The sequence below is a fragment of the Penicillium lagena genome (genome assembly GCF_028827675.1).
Source record: "Penicillium lagena strain IBT 129212 chromosome Unknown utg000001l_segment0_segment0, whole genome shotgun sequence".
Classification (NCBI taxonomy): Eukaryota; Fungi; Ascomycota; class Eurotiomycetes; order Eurotiales; family Aspergillaceae; genus Penicillium; species Penicillium lagena.
In genome coordinates this window covers 5,613,717-5,629,825 of record NW_026623222.1, presented here as the reverse complement: position 1 = coordinate 5,629,825, position 16,109 = coordinate 5,613,717, and the positions used below count along the sequence as shown (strand labels likewise).

At 50.5% G+C, this 16,109-nt stretch overlaps 8 protein-coding genes across 8 annotated transcripts; 3 read left to right on the top strand and 5 right to left on the bottom strand.

Moving 5' to 3' along the window:
- Positions 1 to 102: 102 nt before the first annotated feature.
- On the bottom strand, positions 103 to 639 carry N7510_002487 (Acyl-CoA N-acyltransferase; the record flags this gene model as incomplete). Its single annotated transcript, XM_056974414.1, has 1 exon — positions 103 to 639. One exon carries the CDS (start codon positions 637 to 639, stop codon positions 103 to 105), a length of 537 nt encoding a protein of 178 aa, XP_056839531.1.
- Positions 640 to 1,936: 1,297 nt separating this feature from the next.
- On the top strand, positions 1,937 to 3,358 carry N7510_002486 (Phosphoesterase; the record flags this gene model as incomplete). The annotated part of the gene is made up of 2 exons (XM_056974413.1): positions 1,937 to 2,497; positions 2,558 to 3,358. The coding sequence occupies 2 exons, from the start codon at positions 1,937 to 1,939 to the stop codon at positions 3,356 to 3,358; spliced, it is 1,362 nt and encodes a 453-aa protein (XP_056839530.1).
- An 854-nt stretch (positions 3,359 to 4,212) lies between these two features.
- erg24B (uncharacterized protein) lies at positions 4,213 to 5,828 on the top strand (the record flags this gene model as incomplete). Its single annotated transcript, XM_056974412.1, has 2 exons — positions 4,213 to 4,298; positions 4,355 to 5,828. 2 exons carry the CDS (start codon positions 4,213 to 4,215, stop codon positions 5,826 to 5,828), a joined length of 1,560 nt encoding a protein of 519 aa, XP_056839529.1.
- A 553-nt stretch (positions 5,829 to 6,381) lies between these two features.
- N7510_002484 (F-box protein) lies at positions 6,382 to 8,007 on the bottom strand (the record flags this gene model as incomplete). The annotated part of the gene is made up of 1 exon (XM_056974411.1): positions 6,382 to 8,007. The coding sequence occupies one exon, from the start codon at positions 8,005 to 8,007 to the stop codon at positions 6,382 to 6,384; it is 1,626 nt and encodes a 541-aa protein (XP_056839528.1).
- Positions 8,008 to 8,495: 488 nt separating this feature from the next.
- On the bottom strand, positions 8,496 to 10,123 carry N7510_002483 (tRNA-specific adenosine deaminase; the record flags this gene model as incomplete). The annotated part of the gene is made up of 3 exons (XM_056974410.1): positions 8,496 to 9,828; positions 9,874 to 9,916; positions 9,970 to 10,123. The coding sequence occupies 3 exons, from the start codon at positions 10,121 to 10,123 to the stop codon at positions 8,496 to 8,498; spliced, it is 1,530 nt and encodes a 509-aa protein (XP_056839527.1).
- A 163-nt stretch (positions 10,124 to 10,286) lies between these two features.
- N7510_002482 (splicing factor 3B subunit 5 family protein) lies at positions 10,287 to 10,630 on the top strand (the record flags this gene model as incomplete). The annotated part of the gene is made up of 2 exons (XM_056974409.1): positions 10,287 to 10,529; positions 10,619 to 10,630. The coding sequence occupies 2 exons, from the start codon at positions 10,287 to 10,289 to the stop codon at positions 10,628 to 10,630; spliced, it is 255 nt and encodes an 84-aa protein (XP_056839526.1).
- A 535-nt stretch (positions 10,631 to 11,165) lies between these two features.
- On the bottom strand, positions 11,166 to 13,277 carry N7510_002481 (uncharacterized protein; the record flags this gene model as incomplete). The annotated part of the gene is made up of 1 exon (XM_056974408.1): positions 11,166 to 13,277. The coding sequence occupies one exon, from the start codon at positions 13,275 to 13,277 to the stop codon at positions 11,166 to 11,168; it is 2,112 nt and encodes a 703-aa protein (XP_056839525.1).
- A 1,474-nt stretch (positions 13,278 to 14,751) lies between these two features.
- Positions 14,752 to 15,774, bottom strand: N7510_002480 (uncharacterized protein; the record flags this gene model as incomplete). The annotated part of the gene is made up of 1 exon (XM_056974407.1): positions 14,752 to 15,774. One exon carries the CDS (start codon positions 15,772 to 15,774, stop codon positions 14,752 to 14,754), a length of 1,023 nt encoding a protein of 340 aa, XP_056839524.1.
- Between the last annotated feature and the right edge of the window lie 335 nt (positions 15,775 to 16,109).

Here is a 16,109-nt window from a genome sequence, read left to right as displayed (position 1 = left end):
GTTTGCCATTTTGAAATGAATCGTGCTGCTTCAATTCAACGCAGTTCATAGTTAATGCACACCTTATCTTACTACTATGTATACATGTCCCATTCCCCAAAATCATGACTGCGCATTGGGTCTCGCACATAGAAACGTCAACATCTTCCCCATATCTTCACGCACTTCCTGGCCCACGACCTTCATACCAAAGATCTTCTGGTAAAAGTCCTGCATGCGCTGGTCCCCAGTGACAAGCATGATCCGCCGCAGGCACGGCATGTTGGTCGGATGGAATACCTCAGCCACACACTCGATAAGCCAGCGGCCCAGTCCCCGGCCTTGGTGCTCGGGGAGAACGTAGACATCGGTCAGATACGCGAAAGTAACGTTATCGGTGACCATGCGTGCAAGTCCTATCTGTTGCTGAACACCGTTGGGGTCTGTATAATATGCGCCGAAGCATAGCGAACCATAGAGCATTTGTCGCATGGCCTTTTCCGGAACTGGCTTTGCCCAGTATAGAAAGTCCCTCCCGAAGGCCTCGTTGACAGCTGTGACAGATAGAAATGTTGGGTCGGTCGAGATAAAGAACCCGTCGTTGGCTTCCGCGCGTCTCCATGTTTGGGGGGCGATGGCTGGTAGGTGTGAAGACGACATGGTTTTTTCTAGAAATAGGATGGGGATCGTTGTGAAGAATTGGGGAGAAGGTTTCTTAAGGGTCAGCATCGGCCCGCGATAGGTTAGTTAGCCAATCTTCATAGATGACTCAGAGGATAAGCTACACAGTACTACGCTGCTTAAATGGTGGAATAATTATTATTGCATGCCTAAGCTTGTTCATGAATAGGAGCCATGGTCAATGTTTTGTTAACTCTGGTTTGGCCATACAGCGCATTTAGTTCCACCACCACATGCTCAGTGCGAGTAACTCTGGGCCATCGAATGGTCTCTATGTTATTAAGAATGGTTTTCATTATTTTGAAGGGCGTGGTGGTGAACAAAAATCAACTAAAAAAATCAGTGCATCATCCGTGAATCGAACACGGGCCTCGTCGATGGCAACGACGAATTCTACCACTAGACCAATGATGCTATTCTTATCAATCTCAAGAGACTATCTTTAATTGCCCCTCGTTTTATTTGATAGAATAGAGTCGTTGGCTCGACTTTCAATCGACTGGATATACCCGGTATCTTGAAAGGAAATTATATATTTCGTCGCCTATATTGTCAAGTCAAAAGATAGAACGTGAGCAATTGTAGGCATTTTGAAAGATATGGATGGGTACGACTGTGAATATATATTTGAAATACACCACAAAGTATAGCCATAGGTAGCTCTGGAAATCATCGTCGACCAACAATTGCAATATGGTATTCAAATGGACCAGTCAATAATGGATAGACATTTCATTGCAGCCAACAGGTGTATCAAATCAATAACAACTATGCTGCCGAATAACTCTTGACCAAGTGGCGAGGGCTAACCGATGGCTTAGTTTGCTTTAGTGAATCGGCCAGGGCCGACACACCATTGCCTAGCACTTCTTGATTCGATACATTGACGCATACCATGCTCCACGGATATTCAGGGGTCGGGAATTATTTTCTGATGCCCATTGGGCCTGATGCGGGGAAATGTCACCTAGTGGTTACAGCCGATCTTTGCGCCGACTAGCGCTGGTTGATTCCATCGTGTTCCTTTCAATTCATCCCATTAGAGACGGTGGATAGATAGCCGAGAAGCATTTCTCAATGGGTTTATTAATAATTCTCCTATTTGGATGCAACGTAAAATCGTGGGTTCAGCCCAAAAAGAAATCCCGGCCATGGCGCCGATCCCATACTCACCTATAAAGGCAACATGGTAGGCTACTGATCAGCAAGGCTCCTTTCCCATGAAGCGACAGATCCTGCCTTATTCGCGAGAATCACACCAGATAAACTGCCGAGCATGCATCCCAACACCCTTGTCGGGGTCTTGGCCTTCGCCGCCGCGGCGTCGGCCATTCCCTCCAGCCATCGCCGGGCTCATTCGTCTTCTTCCATTCACAATTTGAAGTCCAAGATTAAAAATGTCGTCCTTCTTTCGATGGAAAATCGCTCTCTGGACAACATCTTGGGTGGTCAGAAGCATAAGGGCCTAGAGAACCCCATCAACAATGGCCCTTTCTGCAACCCATACAATGTGACCGACCCTTCTCAGGGACACCATTGCGCCGCGCCGAGAGATTATAACTCGGTGACCAATGACCCTAGCCACGCTGTCACTGGAAACACTATGGAGTTTTTCGGCACCTGGACCCCCGACAATGCCTTGATTGCCTCGGGTAAGTTAGTCGCGAATAACAACGGGTTCATCCACGAGCAAATTTCCAACTACGGCTCGTCTGCCAACAAATCTAAACTGGCTAAGGAGGTTATGAACTACTACACCGAGGATCAGGTTCCTGTTATGACCTCCCTAGTCCAGAACTTCTTGACTTTTAACCACTGGCACTCCGACGTCGCTGGGGTAAGTGAAATAAGATCATCCTATCTTTATTTGGCGACTGATTTACTGACGTACACGTAGCCTACTGACCCCAACCGTTTCGCTATCGTTGCTGGTACTAGTGCTGGCCATGGTACTAATGATGAAGCCTTTGGGACATATGCGTTTACCCAGCGCTCTATCTTCCAAGCAGTGGACGAAACTAACCACACCTGGCTCAATTACTGGGATACCGCTGGCGGCACTGGTCCTGAAAGCCACTGGTTCTCCTGGACTAAAGACACAGGTAATACCGACAAGGTCGTGCCAATGGAGCAATTCTACACCGATGCAAGTAATGGGAATCTGCCTGAGTTCTCTTACCTGAACCCATCTTGCTGTGGGGTTGGCACCACTTCAATGCACGACAGCGGTCGGATCTCTGACGGTGAAGCCTTTATTAAGGAGGTCTATGACGCTCTACGTAACGGCCCTCAGTGGGAAAATTCTCTCTTGATCCTGACGTTCGATGAGACTGGCGGATTCCATGACCATGTTCCGCCCCCTCTTGCTACTCGCCCTGACGACCTAACGTATACTGAGACAGCCCCAAATGGGCAGAACTATACGTATGAGTTCAATCGTCTTGGCGGCCGTATCCCAACTTTCCTAATTTCTCCGTGGGTCAACAAGGGATTTGTTGAGCAAAAGGGCACCAACTATCAGGGGAAAAAGATGTCATACTCCGCTAGTTCCACCCTCCGCACCCTTGGTTACCTCTGGGACTTTGCGCCATTCAATCCTCGTGTTGAGGACTCTGCTTCGTGGGAACATCTGATTCAGAATACCCCTCGCAAAGACACCCCCTCTGCACTTCCCAGTCCAGCTGCATTTTCAAAGTAAATGTCCCGTTGGCGGGAGAGGCGAAATATCAACGAGTGTAAGCGGAAGAAGATAAGGGTTAACTCTACAAGATTTGGGAGACGATCTATAGATTTTTCCGCCCAGAATTGGTGGTTTGTATGTAGAGTGTTACGGATCATTTTATATCAACAGAATCTGACTCACAATATCCTTGCAAGCCGAGCCTGAGCGTAGGCCCAGGTGTAATAGATAGAGAGACAAGACAAGATAACAGAAAGAACGTAGGGAATAAAAAGATTGTAATCCCTTCGGCCTATGCCTGGATGATCAGATCCTGGGGCTACTCTCCCCAAACTCCTTTGCAAGAACTACGTTTGTTGAGATGAGCCCGTGCTCATGAATACTCCGACCAACTGATCCTGGATAAAAAAAAAAAAGTGCTATATACATAGAAAAAGAATTGCGTATCTCGACTATCTCTCTTTCACTTTACCTTACGACCTTGTTTTCATATTGATCTCACAATGCGATACCTCGCTGTCTTCCTTGCCCCGGCTCCTTCCCTTGTGGTGGCCGACCGGTCATTCGCTTGGCGGAGAAATACCGGCTGCGATGATTCTGACAGTGATGTTGCTGTATTGCGACCAGTTTATTGTTTTATCTAATACTGTCTGTCATGCATCACCGCGCAAACCCATGTGTTTCTACACTTGCTATCCCCGTACATATCCTAGCTCTATAGCTTACCTCATCAGGGCTCTGATTGGCGCTGCGGAGCAACGGATCCGGTGTCGTACGTTGCTGATCTTAATTATTATCTCCCGCGCAACTTAACTCTTCACCTATAACTACCTCAGGCCTGATCGCGCAAATTTCTGCGTTTCAATTTAATCATGGCGCCAAAGAAAGATCAAAGCTCGAAGTCCAAAACCCCCGTTCAGCCTGTTCCCGAGAAGCGAGGCTATGAATTCGGAGGCCCGTATGTTTTGTTCTCCCCCGGACCGACCTCACGGATGGGTGCTGACCATGCGACAGGCTCGGCGCGTTTGGAATTGTCTTCGGTCTACCAGTCCTGGTCTATACCTTTTACTTCGTCTGCAATGATGTCTCCGGCTGTCCCGCACCGTCGCTCCTCCACCCGTCCACGCTGTCGCTCGAGCGATTGAAACGCGAAGTCGGCTGGCCGAAGGAGGGAATTGTCGCGCTCTATGATACTCAGGCCATGCTGTGGACGCTGAGCTATTATGCCTTCAGTCTGTTTCTGCAGGTCTTCCTGCCTGGACAAGAGGCGGAGGGCATTGCTTTGGCTTGTGGCGGCCGGCTCAAATACAAGTTCAATGGTATGCGCACTTCTCCTGAATCTGCGGAGCTTCTTTCTGACCTTCTTCCCCTCTTATCAGCCTTCTCCTCTGCAGTCATCATTCTCTCTGGTCTGGCCGGCGGCACGTACATCTATGGTGCGGATTTCGTGGTGTGGACGTTCCTGTGGGACAACTATCTGCAGGTGATCACAGCAAATCTGATAATATCCTCGCTGATCGCGCTTTTCGTGTATGTGAGGAGCTTCTCCGTCCCCGCACCGGGACAGCCCAACCCCAATCTGCGCGAATTGGCTCCTGGCGGCCACACGGGAAATCCCCTTTACGACTTCTTCATTGGACGGGAACTCAACCCGCGTATTCGCCTGCCTATTCCATTTGTCAGCGAGCCTTCCCGGACAATCGACATCAAGGTGTTCATGGAGATGAGACCAGGTTTGCTTGGATGGACAATCCTGAACCTCTCCAACGTGGCCCATCAGTACCGGACTTACGGGTATGTTACGGATTCCATTGTGCTGGTCACTATTTTCCAGGGCTTTTACATCCTGGATGCATTATACATGGAACCGGCCATCATGACCACAATGGACATTATCATGGATGGCTTTGGTTATATGCTTTCCTTCGGCGATGTGGTTTGGGTTCCGCATATCTACTCTGTCCAGAGCCGGTATCTGTCCATCTTTCCCTATGAACTCGGCTGGACTGGCAGGGCATTCGTGCTGGGCGTCATCGCTGTCGGATACTCGATTTTCCGTGGCGCCAACAACCAGAAGAACCGATTCCGCACCAATCCCGATGATCCTAAGCTGAAGCATATCAAGTACATTGAGACTGCCAGTGGATCGAAGCTGATGACGTCCGGCTGGTGGGGCTTGGCACGACACATCAACTACCTGGGTGACTGGACCATGTCATGGGCCTATTGTTTGCCGACTGGTGTTGCCGGCTATGTTATCATCGAGAGCATCAACCCGGGCACTGGAAATCTTCAGAAGCAGGCCTTGCAGACCGCCGAGGCCCGCGGCTGGGGTATGATTCTGACCTACTTTTACATGCTCTATTTTGCGATCTTGTTGATTCACCGGGAAAGACGTGACGAGGAAAAGTGCAAGAAGAAGTATGGCGCTGACTGGGACCGATACACCTCTATGGTGCGCAGCCGGATCATCCCCGGAATTTACTAATACTGTACTATTAATATTGTGGAACATTGTAAGGAGCTTTTCCAGGTTCAAATTTGGATCTTGAACTATTTTTGTTTTCTGTTCGTCGAGGCCAGGATTTCGTTCTGTCGCCTTGTGTCCCCCATTGCGGTCCACAACACGTTATGTATTTAATTTCCAGCTTAGCATGGCCCCATAATAGTCAGAGCCACGCTCATACCTCAAGCCCTTGTTGGTTTTCAGCCCAAGTAGCGGAAAATATTCTCTTAGAACGACTCGTCTAATCCTAGGATGAACACCCCTCTGTTTTGATAATAATAGTTCTGGATAAAACTAGATGTGAAATATGCCATGCCTATTGTGCAAGCTCTGCTTGCCTATGTGAGGCTTACCCACTTCTTCGCCGTTATCCCCTCCTCTACGACCTTTCTCATTTCGTCACTTCCCCTAGTGCGCGCGTACTATATTGCACTCCCCACGACCCTCCTGCTGCTGGATCTGCCCCGTGCTCCAATAGCCACCTGACCCTCTCATTAAGTAGATATCTTCTTATGAGGGCTCAGCAAGAGCAAATCTATTCAATCGGCTTGACAAAGCCCTTCTCTATTAAAGCCCTCCGATGATCATGAGGGCGGTCATGATTAGGCTCAAATGTATCCCTCTCCGTTCCCAATCCCATCTTCACACTTCTGGGCGCGTCGCTGTAGAATGGGTACTCTCCCTCTCCGTAGAGGTAGTCATGCACCTCCTTTTCAAGCCAGACTCCACGTCTAGCCCGAGTATGGAACGCTGACACCCCAATCGTAACCTTTGGCCGTGAGACCATATCTCGGTCTGGCCAGAGAATATTCTCACATATCTGTTTGCGGATCTCCGCGAGGAAGCTATACCAGCTCCCACAGTTGTCGAGAAATTTCAAAAAACTCAAGTGGACCGAACGGAAAGTCTCTGGTAATACAGAAAGCAATGAGATGACATCTGATTGTGCAACTAGGAAACGGGATAATTCGAAATGGCGGAGTTTGGACCATTTTTCAATAGGAAAGATGCTCTGTAAAGGAATGAAATGACGAAGTGATCCAGCACCGCCTTCCGCTGTACTGTCATCAGAAGGATCACGAATGACGGTGGTATATAGCATGATATCCTCCATATCTTTTGCTTTGCTCAGTGCTTGGTGAAGCCTTCTATTGCGGAACGATTGCCAATTTAGTTCTTCGTTGTCAATTCCACCAACAAGCAAGGCAAGATCTAGACGACGCAACCCCGGGTGTTTCACCACTGTGGCAAGATTGGCATACTCCGCGCAAGGATCATCCAATATCGTACAATTGATTCCAGTAGCAAGTTGGTTGGCATTCAGAATCAGCTCGGAGACATTATGTTCTTCTTTCGCGAGCACACGTGTCACAATGCGAAACCCACGGTACTTCTCTTTGTGCGCTTCATTGAGCTCTTGCCACGGATAGGCGAGCGGAGGGTCCCTGCCTTCCCCTGTAATGGGCCACCCACGGGGGATGGGATAGTTGAAACCCTTGGGGAGTGCCCGAATCATTGGAGTAGGGTACAATGGAGCAAAAAGATGACCATGGGCCGCAGGCGTGATTGTGACTCTCTTCAGTGCAGGAAATTGCTTCAGTCCGTACAAGAAGGTGTCCTCATCACTCTTAGCGACTAGCACATCTTCTTGCTGTCGTAGTAAATCCTGATAATATTCCCAGTTCTTTTTCAGTGGAGGCTGGGCCGCAATCTGCTCTGCTCGCGCGATATGATCTAGGCGGTCCACATCGTGACTATTCCGTTCTCTCAGCTCGACAAGATTTTTCATACATGCGTTCTTAAACCACTTGGGACACTGCTTATCCTCATTCTTAATTTCGTTTTCGTCCTCATCCGAGAGCAGTTCATCTTCCTCCTCAGCGGGATGAATATTTCTTCGTGGGCCCCTGATGAAGCGCGCATCGTCCCAGATAATCTCCGTTACCCTGTGGCGGAACATCTTGTGGTCCGCGATAGCGCGAAAGACCTCAATGTTCAATGGGTTGGCCGACAAAAACACTCGCTGGACGTGGGGGCTCGCTGCATTGCTGAATTGTTTACATACGAGGCGCAGAGACTTGATATCACGGTTAGATAAATGCGACGATATCGAGCCCCACAGCTCCAGGGGGAGAGCAGGGAGACTGTTCTGGGCTGCCATTTGGCTTGGTCACCGGGTGTGAAGTGTGAAGTTGCCAGAGGGGCATGGTAGATACGGAAATTGCTAAGATGGAAATCGGAAGCTAAAGCTCCATAGGGTCCAGCGCACTGTCAGGGATCGGATCCCATCTAGTTCGCACGGTGTGAAAAATGAAAGGGTTGGGGGGCGGGGTGGGGGTTTCAAGGTGTTCGGGTGATGATGGGCTGCGCATATTATTGGAAACATATTTGTCCCTTTAGGATTCCTGATCTTGCCTGTCCTACTCCCGATCAATTAGGTTGGTAGAAGAGGGAATCATATCAAAAGGAGCTAAGGTCGGGACTCATTGTAGTGTGACTAGGCTAGATTAGCTGAGTTGGATAAACGTCAAACCGAAGGATGCTAGTCGCTACTAGGCTGACCTGATTATAGCTGTGATTGTATCATTTTATGCTTGGATGATTATTTCAACTTATTTAGATCAAGTAATGTGTATCGGCCGTCTGGACTCATTTTAACACGTCCAAGTCCCAACTCTCATCCCCCGCATTGGGAATCCAGCCTTTGAGAATTTGTTTAGTGTCCCATATAGCTTGCTGTCGAACTCGCAGTGGGTCAGCCAAGTCGTTTCCAGCGCGTTTGAGATCCCGGTATGTCATCACTTCATCGGTACAGCGTTGCATAAATGAGAGGTCCTGTAAAGCAACCCTTTTTGTCAATTCAGGAGATGATCCCTGTCCTTGCATATCATCTTGGCAACTATGACACGCTGGCCACTGAACAATCTCTCGGACAAGAGCCCAAAGCTTGGCTCGGGACAGATGCGATGCCCCGCGTGGAAGCGGCGTGCTTGCCCGGTTCCCCTGTTTCACTCCGTTGATAATGGTCTCATATAGACCTGTCTTTGACCGGCACAAGGTTGGCAATGATTTGATACCGGTGCCAGGGATGGTGGCGCATGGGTGAGAGTATGACGGTGCAGATATCCATACTGCGGATGTGTTACTCGGTTTGCATTTCTTGGAAATTGCAATATCCTCTGCGTCTGTCATTCCTGATTTCGGTTTCGCAAAACGCCACAATGTATTGATCTCTTCTGCTGGCACAGAAAGAACCTCAAATGGACAGAATTGATACAACACAGGAACCGAACCAGGAGTCTGGGGCCATGTCCGTCCCACGAGAGCCTGCATTCGACCAGTTTTCCCGAAGGATCTGTCGCAGGCAACCCGACTAATTTCATCTTCAGGTAGTATAAGCCCAGCAAGATAGGCATTTTCGGTAGGCGCGACGAGCGTACTAGTCTCCCAGGAGAGCAGTGATGATACTTGTCGCAGTGCGAGTTTATCAGAGCAAGACTTGCTCCGCGTGGCCTCAGCGTCCATGCGAGAAGGCTTTCGACGGACCACACCGAGGAGAGAGAAATGTGCTCGGCCGTCAAGAAGGCCATCTCCTATCTCGGGATCTGGCCGGCGAACCTCCCACGGCGTTGCGTCTTCTTGTGCCGCCATGCAGAGCTCCATGCTTGCATCGCCGCATGGTGCACATGTGCAGTACATGTACACCTTGACATCTGGCTGAATCTCAAAGGGGGGCCACTTGATGCCGTGTTCATGTTCACCGCTTTCCCTCCTTCGAATAAATGGAGAGCCCGGCATCGTCATATTGGCATCGGGATGATGCTTTGATGTCTCATGTTCTTCTTGAACCAAGATACTGCGGCATTCCGTCAGAAGCCAGTAGTTGAAAGCCCGTAGCGCCAATATTTCTGCATGGAAATCATGCAATACGAGACCTCGACACTTGGGAATGAGAGATGCTGGCAAGCACTTGGCTCCGGTCCTGAAGATTGTCAGTTTTCCCTGGGAGGTACAGAGCGAGACATACGTGACGGCAATGCAAGTTAATGTTTCGGCTGGCGTATTTTCTCCTTGGTACCATATTATTATCCAATCCTGAGAAAAAAGAAAAATATTTACACACCCTTAACGGCCACAATGCCCGTCATTGGGATCCACTCCCGCGATCCATCGGGGAAGATGTTGGGCTTGCTGCGCGTGGGTAGTGCATCGAAGTGAGTATGGACCAGTGAAGCTATGCGAGACGGTAAAGAAGATAGAAGAGAATGGCCAGACATTGAAATTTTGAAGTATTGAGGTATGAAATGAAGTCCATTGTGGTTTGCCCGAAAATATTGTATCGGACCACGTGATCAACAGTCCCGTCGCAACTTCACTCAAACCCTTCTTTCCTTCCTTTCCCCAACAACACCTACTCTTTGGCTTCTTCACATTCCCGCAATGGCCGATAAACTTCGCACTCTCCAGAACCTTGAGGCTCTGCAGGCCCGTCATGTTGGTACTGGCCACGCCGATACCACCAAGTACGAATGGACGTCCAACATCCTCCGCGACAGCTACTCCTCGTACGTCGGCCACCCACCGCTGCTCTCCTACATGGCCGTCGGCATGGGAGAACCTAAGGAGAAGGTTCGCGCAATGATGTTGGAGAAGATGGTTCGAGGCGCTGGGAATCCTCCTGAGGTATGTGCCTCCGTGCGAGTCCGATAGCTGTGGTGGGCGTGACTACTGGTGACTGCGGGTGGCTGACGATTTCTTGATTACTCTTTTAGACGCAGGATTAATTCAGTTCGCATACGATTTCTTTCTCGACACTTCTACTTTCTCTCATAGAGAACTTGTCACTCCGTTTAATCCTAGCAAGTCTACTCTATTCGCTCGGAACAACAGAGCACCTCTGTTCCGACAATGATCCCATGAGATCAACGAAATACGGAAATATACCTTACGCTTTTCGAGGTTTTTCTTGACCCGTTTCGTGCGAGACGCGCCAGGCTGGAAGAGATAGTTGCCCGAACTACTCGATATGATACCCATACGACTCCTGGAGCGGAGAAGTGTCGCGCCAGCGAGGGGGGTCCTAGCAGGGCGGAGCCAGCGAATATTATTTATAGCTATGTATGTGCAATGATATTGTTGCAAAACTGCATGATATGTCGACGGAAGTTCATAGCTGCATACCGCGCCTGGTTTTCTTCTAGAAAATAGAAAGTGCTTGAACCATATCCATGGCCTGTTAAAGATGCCCATTGATGGTACACTAGGATAGTATTCACACGTATGTATTGCGAACATTGTATCCTCGACGTAAAAAACAGACTATGAAGCACTCGTTCTCTTGCTTTCCTCCGCAGCAGTCAACTTCGTATTCTCAGCCTGCAGCGATGCAACTAAATCCACCCATTTTTTGCGCTCATCGCGCAGCTTTGCAACCTCTTTGCGCAGGTCCTCCACTTCGTGCCGCAGGGTCTCAGTCTCTGACCGAGACTTGCTCTTTTCAGAACGTTCAGCTTCCTTCCGCTGGCGCGACTCGATCTTCGTTGCGATTTTGAGCTGACTGGCTTCAATCTTGGCCATCTGCTTCAGCAGTTTGGTTTCCTCATTGGAAAGGTGTGCTGCTGCCTTGTGCACTTGCGCAGGTGCTTCTGGCGTCTGGTCCCGTTGCGGCGTCTGCGTGGATGACTGGCCGTCACTGTTGCTCCCTCCGCGCTGGCTTTGGTGTGTGCTAGTGCTAGCGGGCGTCGAAGAGCGCTTCTCGGCAGCTTGTTTGATTGCCGCGCTGCTGTCACTATCTATACCGTTGTTGAGGGACTTGCCCGTTCGTGCCGGTGAGAGGCCGTGCTGGGGAGGGATATTCAACTTGTCGAGCTCGGAGCGCACGGCGTCGAGCTTAGCCTGGACCTCGCGTTTACGAAGTGCCAACTTCGCTAGTTCCTTTTCGTTGTGCGTTGGTTTCCCGGACTTGCTTGCCTGTATGATTTCTGCGGGAGAATGCTGTGCTATCTCTTCGGCTGTGGGCGCGGCCAACCCAGACGATTGAGAGGCGTGGTCTCGCCCGACATGTGACTCGTTGTCCTTCAGTGGATCTGTGGTGGAGTGTAGGTTGGAAGTACTCTGAGAAATCTGGATTCGCCCGGGGAGATGGTGCGGTGATTCCTCGTGATGCGGAATGTAATCCAACACTGCTTGTGGTGCAAATCGCTCCAGGCCGTTGTTTATAAGGCTTCCGAGGCTAGCAATGAGGCCGTGGTGCACATCCTGGTTGTCTGTATCGGTCGATTCGGTGTCTGAATCATCGTCCTCACTAGAGTCTCGTTTGCTCGTTTCCCTTGTTTTGGAGGCTCCAATTGAGGCCATCGAAGAATTGGCCCGTGAGCGAGTCTTCTCCTTAAGTGGTTCGTCTTCTTGGACAGCCCAATTAACAAACTTGGCGGCATCTCCTTCCACGCTCCTCGGCGTGCCTTTGTCCACCATCCAGCGTGGAATATTGCCTCCCGGGTCACTCCGGGTCACCATTATCCACTCGACTGGATTCGAGTCAGCGTCCTCATTTTCGTGACTGAGGTCTGTTGACAGATCCGGATATTGTGAATTAGGAGTAGTGTCCTCTATGCTTTTTGGCGTGTTGCTTTCACTGGTCGTCTTGGCCACGGGAATCTCGCGGATTAGTTCAACAGACTCGTATTCGCCCCGGATGTAGCCATTCTTGTGCGGTACATCCGGATGCTCGCACGGCTTAGAGACCATAATCCAGCTTCGACCAGGCTGCTTCGTCCCGCCAGCCTGTAATCCAACGTCCGACGTGATTACCAGCGCAACGAAGTCGCGCGGTGCCGTAGGTTTTGGAAACTGTGCAGAGACATGATAGACTGTGATCTTTCCCAGTATAGAGCCATCCTCCTCAGTGACCTCGACAATTTCGACTTTTTCCTCAGCGCCGATGCCCCGAATAGACTTGTCCGGTGTCTCGCCCTTGGACATCTTTTCTTGATTCACCTTGAGCGTCTCGTCAAACTCGGTCGAGAGCTTGTGTCGCCACCGTGCAAATGGAAGTCCCTCGTGCACACTGCGTCTCCCGAACCAATGTCCACCACCATCATTGCCGGGTAGCTTGTACACATGCACCCCAAGTGGATTGTCCTTTGGTCCACCCATCTTGATCGGTTTGCCCCATTGATTTTGGAGTGTGGTGATCTCTGGATCTGTTTCGGCTACTCGTGCGGAAGAAGGGACCACATGCGGGGTCTCTGGCGGTCCGTCGTGGTGAGAATCGTGATTCTCATAAGGCGGAGGATCCGGAAGCGATTCGGCGATCAGGCGGCTCTTCTTGAAGATATCACGGACATATTCTCGGAGCTCGTCCGGCGATTTTGGGACCACGTCCCAGGTGGTCGGCTGTAGACACGAGAGGGCGTCGTGGAGGTCGGCCATGAAGGAGCTTGCGGCTAAGGCCTTGGAATGGACAGGAGTGTAGTCAAACACAACAGTTGATCAGATTAGGCAGGATGAATATGTACCGCTGCGGCATTAAATTTAGTTTAAAAGTTGGAACTACCCCGTCCGCGATTATGACGATGGAATCCGGCTCCTTGGCGATCCGGGGGTGATTGACGTCATGTTCGGCGCGTATCTATACGACCGGGTTGGACTTCAATTTTAATACCAGAAAAACAGGGCGGACTTTGTATGCATCTTTCACAACTAAGCTAAAAAGAAGACATACACAGAGAGATTGGATACATTGTTGTACTGACAGGAAATAAATAGGAGAACAGAATGGAAGCGCGAGGGACACAGACCCATCGACGGCCGACAAAAGCTAGTTCAAAAGAATGTAAGGATCCAAGCATCCGGTTCTCGGTGTCGGGGAGACAAAGAAAAAAATAACCCTTCCACCTGTGGAAGAGTTCCCGACGAACCGAGCTTGTCCAGGGCCAACCTGGACTCTAGGGGATGAGCCTAACATGCCACCCACAGTCATATTCTGGCGAGATGGTAGGCAAATGGAATGAACGCTCAACACTTATGACACTCGTTGCAAATAGGGCGGGATTTGACGAAAACACCTGGGTCACAGACCCATCGAGAGGTTTGTTATCCTCAGAATCCCACCCCTTTATGCGGCTGGCGTCCGCCACAGGCGGGTTAACGGCTCAGACTGGCGAGGCCGGTAGTGGAGGCGTGTTCTTACCCAATGCGCACGATCATGCACCTTCATAGACCATGGATAACTCGAAAAGTGGCACGGTCCATCCACACATCCCAGATGTAGGATGTGAACCACACCGTCGCGTAGATAGATCCTCAATATCTCTCCCCAATATCCAGGGGGAGGAGAATTGCCAGTCTGGTATCCCGTACCAGAAGGATGATCCTCGACGGAGGGAAGAGAAAGGGCGACAAGTGGCGGAACCCAGTTCAGCGACTTGTTCCTTCTTTTCCATCTCCGTCGAACCACGACTCCAAGAAAGGAACGCATAATGTTGGACATTCCACATCCAAATTCATATCCCATGCCGCGAGGCTGCCGGGTCTTCGTGACATATATGCGGGAAAAAAATAAAAACAAAGAGAGAGAATAGGAGACAAAGCTGACCCGCCGCTTCTTGATGCAAGAAATGAAAGGCAAAAAAACGAACGCTGACGCTGGCTGAAAAGAAAAAAAAAACAAGAAGAAAAAAGGAAGCAGATGCCGTCTCGGAAATTATTTCTGGGTATATAAATGCAAATCGCGGGATGGAGTATCACGGATGCACAGAGTCAAAGTGAAGAACGCCGTCAAGTAAATGCCAATGATTCAAGAGGCCGCAATGCCGGAAAGCGGGTTCGTGAAGAGAGAGAGAGAGAGGACGTGCTGCGAGGCAGATCGAGATCACGGAGTCGTCGGACTGCGTAGAGCGATGCGCTACATGATCGTGCCATAGGGCAGGGCGCATTCCTGGTATTGGTTCCAGCCGAAGCCGAAGCCCATGTTCGCTGCGGTGGCGCAGGGCTGCACCAGCATGCTGGGGAGCGGAAGCGTCGCGAGCGCTGCGGATGTAGCTGCCATGCTGTCGAAGGGGGCGAAGGAGGTGGTGAAAGGTTGACTGTAGGATGGGGTCGGCGAAGGCAGCTGGGCATCACTGAAACTGATACTGGCCCACAGATTCGCATTAGAATCATCGCTGGCCGGGGTTGGGCTGGGCGGCAGTACTTTCCACGACTCGGCGGACTGGGCCATTGCGCTAGGCCACCAGGTTTCGGGACCGGTCGAGCTGGGCAGGAGAGGCACCGGGCGCATTACATCCACCACCGGGGGTGGAGGAGGAAGCAGCGGTACAAACAAACTGCTGATAGCCGCCTTGGCCTCCTCGCTGCGGCCACACAATAGCTCCCCGGCGCCATCCTCCTCCAGGCCTTCCAGCGCCTCGGCGTTGGCGCGGTACACGAACCTGTTGGCAGCCTGCACGAACTCGTCCTGCAGTTTCTTTAGCTGCGCCTGCTTGCCTGACCAATCCCACGTCTTGGCGACGACGTCGACCGAGTAGATGTCTTTGTGATAATCCACTAGGCTCTCGATCGTCTCCGGCGTCAGTTTGAAGGCTACTTCATTCCGCGAAACCATGTCGACATGGACCACATAGGCTTCAATATGGATCATCTGGAAGTTGAAGAGCCCTTCGACCAGTGGGTTCTCATCTCTGCGCAGCTCCGTCTCGGGGGCTTTGGGAAACATCATGGAACATAAGGTCCAGATGGCGTTAGTTGACGATAGCGTCTCGGTCAGGCATCGGGTGTGCTGGGTGACGTTGTTCAGCGGGCGTTTGACTCGGTTGACTCGTTTCAAGGTTGCTGTCAGCCACGGCACGACCTTCCGGTTCAGCACGACGTTGGGTGATGACCGCGGCGCAAATGCGGCGGCCGACGAGGGCAGTAAGACTGTGGGCATTATGACTCTGTGCAATCGGTGACACGACCAGCGTCTGCAGATATATAAAAGAATGAAGAATATAGAATATAAATCATAAAAGGCGACATTCGCCCACACGGTGATCCGGGTTATCGTTGTTGGAAGAATTAGAGATGTCGCATCACTCTTGGTATCGTCAATGTTGGGGGGGATCGCAGTGGCGGGGATTTCTATTAAGGTGCGGGCGAATGCGCGGTAGAAAGAAGAGAACAAAGAGAAAAGAAAAAGGAAACTATCAATAAGGAGAGGACATGAAGTTCATGGATAGAGAAGGAGGAAAGAAGGAAGAAACAGAATAATAAGAACCCACGGGC